Source organism: Gossypium hirsutum, chromosome A05, assembly GCF_007990345.1.
Source record: "Gossypium hirsutum isolate 1008001.06 chromosome A05, Gossypium_hirsutum_v2.1, whole genome shotgun sequence".
Classification (NCBI taxonomy): Eukaryota; Viridiplantae; Streptophyta; class Magnoliopsida; order Malvales; family Malvaceae; genus Gossypium; species Gossypium hirsutum.
The window spans coordinates 35,745,018-35,752,897 of record NC_053428.1 but is presented as its reverse complement, the minus strand read 5'-3'; the positions used below and the strand labels follow the sequence as shown (position 1 = coordinate 35,752,897).

Sequence of the window (7,880 nt, the reverse complement as noted above, 5' to 3'; positions counted from 1 at the left end):
CCACTGTTTGGGTCAACACTTTAAAACTTCAAAATTCAAAAAGTACAATGACTAAAATTGACCGATTCAAAAAGTAGAATAAGTAAAATTGATCAAATTAAAGTACATGGACTAAATTCATAACATTTATAAAGTATAGAGACTAATAGAAGAATTTAACCAATTAAAAATTAGCTTGTATTAAGCTACCTTAGGTATATTCGTATCCTAACGAGCGCAATTCAACATCTCATCTTATCTTAAAAAAGAAAAAAAGAAAAAAAAGAACTCACCTAATCTCTTATTTCCAAGCTGCTATTTTGTATAATATAACTGTTGGTGACCAACAATTGATTGCATAAGTCAGAGGCCAACAAATTTTTTTTAGGAATCACTATTAAATTATATATTTAGTAAAATTGTAATTTTATTATTTTAATAATTTATATTTTAATAATTTTTAAAAAATTAAATTAAATTTTTTATTTTATTTTAGAAGTGTCAAAATGTAATTTCACCGTTACAAATTTAAAAAATTATAAACTATAAAAAAAAATTTCATTTTAAGAAAATCAAGAATTACATAAATAAATTAAAAAATATTTTAAGGAGAAAATTAATCACACATCAAGAATTCATGGAAAAGATTAATTACAAATCGAGATAGGAAAATGTTTAGTTTTCAGATAATAATAGTTATGCTTGTTTTGAATTTGATATTGATTTGGGATAACAAAACTTTTAAGCTTAATACTTAAATTAAGTAGTTTAATTTAGGTTTAAGAGAAAAGGATGTAGACATGAGCCCAACCCCTTTTTATCTTTAAAAACAAACAAACATTTATTACTTTAAAACAAAACAATATGATAATAAAAGGGATTTAAACATTCAATTCTAGTGTAGATTTATATAAGAAAATAAAATATGAAAGCCTAAATTCTGCTATTATTTCTTGTATTTTGTAAAAGTTGTAGATTTAGTTTTTATATTTTTATTTGATTAATTTTAGTTCTTATACTTTTAATTTTTTAAAATTTAAGTCTTTACAGTAACGGTTAAATTTAATTACTAGTCTTGTATTATTCATATGTTGTAAATTTAGTCTTTTTTCTCCAATTGAATCATTCAAGCCCCTGTACTTTTCAATTTTAATACAAATGACAGTCATTAATTTATTAACTGAATTTTTAGTGAGTAATATGTGGAAACATTACACATATGACAAAATGTTTAGTACATCAAATTTTGGAAATAGTAAACTTTACTTGATAAATTTAACAAATTATTGTTCAGTGATAACTTAAATTTTAAAATTTAAAAAATACAATAACTAAAAATAATCAAATAAAAATATAAGGATTAAATTTATTATAAAGAATAATAACAAAATTTAACCAAAATAAAACAAACGAAAAGTAGAGTCCTTAAAAGAAGGATTTGAAAGCTTATACCCAAAGCGAGTAAGAGTATTGCACCCTCGTTCCTCTTCCTAAACATGTGTTTGCAATGGTTCTCAAATTCCTTAATGAGAGTCACAAGGCTAATAATTGCAGTGACGGCTTAACTTCAAGTTTTGTATACAAGTGAATAATTATAAATGAAGAAAAAGAAACTCACGTCAATAACTTTGATATCAACACTAATTTATTACTCAACTAATGGTCTGATCCAAGATTCAAATTTTACTATGTTTGCATTTTTATATAAAAGAAGTCCATCATGTAGGGCCTGTAAAATTGGCATCAACACTTGTGGTGCCCGGGATTTGCCTATACGAGCCGGCGATCCAACTATCAATTTAGTCCCTCATACTTGTTCCCCTTCCTAAATCATCCGTTTAACCTCCACAGTCGCCGAGGCTATCACTCGTTGAATGCATGGAACTCACTTCCCCGCTAGATGATTGCCCCAGAAACACCCAAATTAGCCTCTAAGCCTAACATTGAAAATTCAGGCATTTATTTATTTATCGATCGTATGAACCTTCTTGTTACATCTCTTTATTTTTTTTTAAATAAGAAGTCCAATTTAAATATATAAATAAATATTTCATACATTACTATTATATTTTTTATTTCATAAATAATTTTAAAAAATTAAATATATTTTAATATTTTATTATACTCCATACCACACTTATTAACTCTTAACTTAATTATAGTCTAAAAACTACCTTTGCACTCCACCAAATATTTTCCCTAAATGTATACATCCATTTGGTTTGTCTTAATTTAATTCTTCTAGAAATCATAAGAAGAAAAAAAATTTTAAAGAAAAAAAAACCCTAAAATTCTATTAAAAATATAAAATTACTGCGTTTTAAAAATATGCAGGATACAAAGCACGTTTTTCAAACTGATGTAATGAGCGATAATGGCAAAGCAGAGGTTTGACCAAGTAAGCTGTGTTTCGACAAATAATTTTAGTTGTTAACACAAACGTCTTCTAGACGATCCCCAAGAGTTGAAGGAGTTAGACACCAGGACGCGTACAATAATATTTGGTGCCGCCCCCATCGTATGAAGAAACTTCCTTTTCTTTTCTCTTTTCAAAGTCAAAATTAACCCCAACATTAGTATATACTTTCTTTGAATTTTTCTTTTTTTTTTCTTTTTCTTTTACTTTGATTTTTCTTTTCTATTTTCTTTCCTCTTTAATTGCTACTGCCTAGCAATCTTCTCCCAAACCCCCATCTACAATTATCTATTCTTCTTTTGCTTTTTTGTTCCTTTTTTTTCTCTCAGATCATAAATTGTTTTTTTGTTTAGAGAAGTAAAAGGTTGATCCAATGAGTTCCAGTACACCATCATCTAGCGCTGGAGGTGTTGGATCCGCTGATTCTGCTGCTCCTAGAAGAAATTCCAAGCGACCCAAATGTAATCTCCTTTCTTTTCTTCTTATCGCCTGCGTAGTTTGACTTTGCTACTTGTTTTTAGCTTTTCTGCGATTTATCATCTTTTTTTTTCTTTTTTAAATTCTTGTATTTGCTCTAGTTTTGCTGTGTGATTGTTTGTCTGTTTTGTGTTTTTTGTTGTTAGTTTTGTGTTATAATTTGTTCCAAAGTTAGATTTCAAATCCTTAGATTTATAATTAGGGCTTATTGGATTTACTGGTATTATTAGTCAAATCTAACTGTTCATTAGACCCTGATATTGCCTTTTGTGCTTGTAATTTTAGATATTAGAACTGAAGAATAATTTATCAAATCTTTTGTTTTAGTAGCTCTTGATTTTGATAATAACCCCTTCTTTTATCTGTTTGATTTTCATCTCAGACTCTAAGTTCACTCAGCAAGAGCTTCCAGCTTGCAAGCCAATCCTCACGCCACGATGGGTGGGTCTTTATTATTTCGAGTCCATAAACAATGGTTTCGTTGCAATTCGTTGGCATTTCTGGAAAACTGTTTTCGTTAAATATGGCTTTTCTTGTTATGCAGGTCATATCAGCCTTTATGCTTGTTAGCATTGTCTTCATTCCTATTGGAGTGGTCTCTCTGTTTGCTTCTCGAGATGTATGATTATAAGATAAAAAAAAAAGAATCTTGCAATATTCAGTTGTCTTCCTTTTTATATTGGTTAAGCGTTCATTTTCATTTTTCTTTATCAGGTCGTTGAAATCATTGATCGGTATGAAACTGCATGTGTACCGGACGGCTACAAAAATGATAAGGTCACATTCATACAAAGTAATTTTACCAAACAATGCAACAGAACATTGACAGTAAGTTTCTTATACAGCTTCTCTCTTCAGAACATCAAGTGATGAATGCATGATATAGACAAGCAAGCACATATTAAAGAAATCAAATCCTGGAAGTAACTCCTAGTTATCCAACTATGGTTTTAGGGAATAAATTGACTGCTTTGCTTATGTCCTTTATGCAATCAGGCATATATAAAGAAATTAAATTCTGATAAGACACTCTCTTCCAAGTCCCAACCATGGTCTCAGCGTCATTATATTAGCATATCAATGATCAGAATTAAATCCTGCAGGCAAATGAAAAATAATTATATCTTCTTACCAATCTCTTGTTGCTTTTACTAGGTTAAGAAGCGAATGAAGAAGCCTATCTATGTCTACTACCAACTGGACAATTTCTACCAGAATCATCGGAGGTATATCTTTTCTACCTTCACTATAAGTTTTGCGCTCCATTATGTGCTCTATTGCATGCTGGCTGATCTTTAAAATGATGTTAAGGATATCCTTTTTTTCATTAGCAGACATCATGCAATATTTTAACTAATGGACCAGAAGTAGTTTGTCAAAATGTATAATAAAAAAATATTCAATGAATGAACCACATTCTTCAGATTTTCTCTACCTGTAGATTGAAAATATTACATCTTTTAAGGAATGTTGAGATCTAGGATTTATGAAGGAATGGTAGTAATTAGATCTTTGAAAACTTTATGCATTGATGGATTCTTTGATTGGTTTGAGATGTTCCCTTTGGGGCACTAAAAAAAAAATATTTTTATTTTGAACTATTCTCATGCTCTTCTTCTAGGCTTTTAAAATTGCTTGTGTGCTTGATTTCGCTTTTCCATTGGTTTGATGACAATCCATTGTCTTCAGCCCTGCATTTGTTGTATTTATTTTGAGCCATTTCAACCTCTTGCTCCTTTTCCTTTTTCCTATTCCCATTTTTGGAAATGCATTTATTTATGATGATTCTTTCTCATCAAGTTTGATGATGGCTTTCCATAACTCAGGTATGTGAAGAGCCGAAGTGACTCACAGTTGAAAGAAAATAGCAGTTGGGATGATGTTAGTTCTTGTAAGCCTGAAGATATGTCTAATGACCAGCCAATTGTTCCCTGTGGTCTTATAGCTTGGAGTTTATTTAATGATACCTATAATTTCTCCCTCAACAATCAGCAATTGGCGGTGAACAAGAAGGGCATCTCCTGGAAAAGTGATAGGGACAGTAAATTCGGGAAAGATGTATTTCCCAAAAATTTTCAGAATGGAACTCTTAAAGGTGGTGCAACGCTTAATTCATCTATCCCCGTAAGCTTTCATCTTCAAATCTGGCATAATTTAGTTTACTGTTTTATTTTCTGAACTACTTAGTTTCTTCAACTAGTGATGTAGAATTCAAAAAAAAAAATGGAATAAGCAGCAAGAAAATACTATGAACTTTCAAATGTCAAATCCCGGAACTCAAATCTCAATTTTCATGAAAAAAAACCACCCACGTGGTTGCAATTTTTTTTTTCATTGAAGGAGTATTTGTTTTATTGTTGAATTACTTCCTGCATACATTGAACTACTGCCTAATTTATCCAGTTTCTTCTGTATAACAGTTAAGTGAGCAAGAAGACCTCATTGTTTGGATGCGAACTGCTGCTCTGCCAACATTTAGAAAATTGTATGGGAAGATTGAACAGGATCTCCAACCAAATGATCAAATAGTTGTGACATTGGATAACAACTACAATACTTACAGTTTCAATGGCAAGAAAAAACTAGTGCTTTCAACTACTAGCTGGCTTGGTGGAAAAAACGACTTCCTTGGCATTGCTTATCTCACTGTTGGCGGGCTGTGCTTCTTTTTGGCTTTGTCTTTCACTGTTGTCTACCTTGTCAAGCCAAGGTAATTTCTTTGGTCATTTTCGTACAACCTATAGTCAAACGGCATCTAGACTTCAAAATATTATCGAAGGCTGCTGTTATCTGTTAATAATTTCTAGTAGCTGAGGAGGTGAAGCTAACATGTTAGTGATACAAATTAGGCTAGGATGTTTAGGGTATTTGCTAGGTATCATAGCATCTAAACCCTAAACTTGTAGAATTTTTTTAGTCGTTTTTTTCTCTACAATTTAGCATAGCGGCATTTTCAAGTCTACCTTTTCTTTTTTCCTTTGAACTTGAAGCTAACATGTTAGCGATATAAATTAGGCTAGGATGTTCTTTTTAAAACAAGTGAACTGTATCCATTTCTGACATTTACTCATATCCAGCATTCACACCCAAGTCCGAGTATCATAATATAATTTTGGGTAGTTGTAACTGATGAGGTATTGTGTTACCATTTCAGGCGACTAGGAGACCCATCGTATTTGTCATGGAACAGAAATCCAGGAGGACATTAAGCAAGGCAAGAAGAACCTGGAACCTCTCATCACCAATGATTACAGTTGGGTTGATGGGTTGATGTATTAAAATGGCCTATATATATATATAATAGTTTGTGTTTGCCTGATACATTTGTGTATTTTAAACCCTAGGAACAATGACAGATTTTTATGTAAAATTTCAGCAACACCCCGGCACAAAGATATTCAATCCTGCAACTATTATGTTTCACGTTTGGTTCATTTTTTAAATGCGAAGGGAAAGTAAGGCATATTCACTAAATCCTTGTATTTTTCTTAACCCAAGGAGGGACAATAAAGAACACTCGATTAAGCTCGTGACTTAAAATTTGTATAAAGATGATATGTTTTTGGTACAAGCTTAAACATTGAAGCTGTGCCGACATAAATTTTTTTCACTTTTAGTATGAATCATTATAATTATAACATGAAAAACCACAAATATTGTTACACAAATCACTAACCCTTCCATTCTAATTTAATCTCAAACTTTAATACCTGTTAATTGCACTAGAAAATTTCAAATTCACTCCCAAACTTAACTATATTTCCAAACTATTGAAGATCAATGAGTTCTTTCTATTATTAAACTGTTCTAAATTAATCTTAAACTTTAACCTGTTTTAATTCAAAATTATATCAATAATATTTTATTACTAAATCCTTAATTTAATTATTAAATTATTTTATGTGATATAATTTAAAATAAATTAATTCGACTAAAAATATTTTAAAATAAAACATTAAAAATAAAAAAAAGGAAAAGTAAAATGTTGCCCATAACTTAAAAAAGTTAAAAACTAAAAAAAAAAAAAAGAGTGAAGAGTGAAACTTCTTTTCTTTACTTTTTTGTTTCACGACGATGTTTTATTTTTCTTTTAATTTTCCATTAAACTTTTTTTTTCATTTTAATGTTTTATTTTCTTTTAAAATTTCATTTTAATTTATGTCAAATAAGATTTAACGATTTTAACAATAAAATGATCTAAATGATATAACCTTAATAGTTTAAAATATAATTAGAATCTTTTAAAGTTTGATGACCAATTTAAAAAGAGAATTATATTTAGAAAATGTATAATAAACTCTTTTAAAAAAATCAGTTATTTAACAAAACAAAAGCCAAAAGCAACTGGGTGAATAATCAAATATTGACATGAAACATTGGGGAAATTCACCAAATTTAGACTTTTTTTTTATAATAATTAGGCAGGAAAATGAGATTGTTCAGAATCAAATCTAAATTCTTACGTCTATAACATACTATTTTTGTGACCGGATCAAGTGGTTGTTGGCTAGGCTTTTATATAAAATATTTTCTTTATGTTTATTTAATATTGTGAGTTGTAGGTGACATCAGTACAAGGAAATTTTGGCAATGAATTACAATTTTAAGTGTTAGCAGTCAAGGTGATGTAATAAACTCACACCTCCTTTTGCAGCGCCAAATATCTGAAGATATTTTGCAAAAGAAAAAGTTAAAAAGAATCTGAAGATATTTTATGCAAATAAATTTGAAAAAGAATATAAAATCTGAAGAAATTTTATAGAAAAGAACAAAATTTGAAACAAGTAATGCATTTGGTTAAAATAATTATAAAAAAATCTCTTAAATTTCGTAATTTGTTTAAGTATGTTTCTATATTTTATTGCTCGCAAACAAACCATTTAATCTTTAGTTTGTATTTAAATATCAATTTAAACTCATATTTTAAATAAATTTAATTTTTTGTTAAAATTTATTTTTGAATTTAATATTTTTATCCCAACACTCTAAAATATCAAATTAAATTTTA

General features: G+C 29.3%; 1 protein-coding gene across 1 annotated transcript; it reads left to right on the top strand.

Annotated features, from left to right (window-relative positions):
* The first annotated feature begins 2,316 nt into the window (after nucleotides 1–2,316).
* On the top strand, nucleotides 2,317–6,295 carry LOC107904367 (ALA-interacting subunit 3). The gene is made up of 9 exons (XM_016830713.2): nucleotides 2,317–2,497; nucleotides 2,749–2,856; nucleotides 3,255–3,313; nucleotides 3,417–3,491; nucleotides 3,587–3,700; nucleotides 4,028–4,098; nucleotides 4,699–4,996; nucleotides 5,293–5,582; nucleotides 6,027–6,295. Exons 2-9 carry the CDS (start codon nucleotides 2,769–2,771, stop codon nucleotides 6,079–6,081), a joined length of 1,050 nt encoding a protein of 349 aa, XP_016686202.2. The 5' UTR covers nucleotides 2,317–2,497; nucleotides 2,749–2,768; the 3' UTR covers nucleotides 6,082–6,295.
* The last annotated feature ends 1,585 nt before the right edge of the window (nucleotides 6,296–7,880 follow it).

Bases quoted from the DNA above. Each gene is read 5' to 3' on its own strand.
- LOC107904367 (XM_016830713.2), top strand. From the start codon at position 2,769: ATGAGTTCCAGTACACCATCATCTAGCGCTGGAGGTGTTGGATCCGCT. The intron at 2,857-3,254 runs GTAATCTCCTTT...TTTTCATCTCAG, and splicing joins AAATTCCAAGCGACCCAAAT to ACTCTAAGTTCACTCAGCAA. The intron at 5,583-6,026 runs GTAATTTCTTTG...TTACCATTTCAG, and splicing joins GTCTACCTTGTCAAGCCAAG to GCGACTAGGAGACCCATCGT.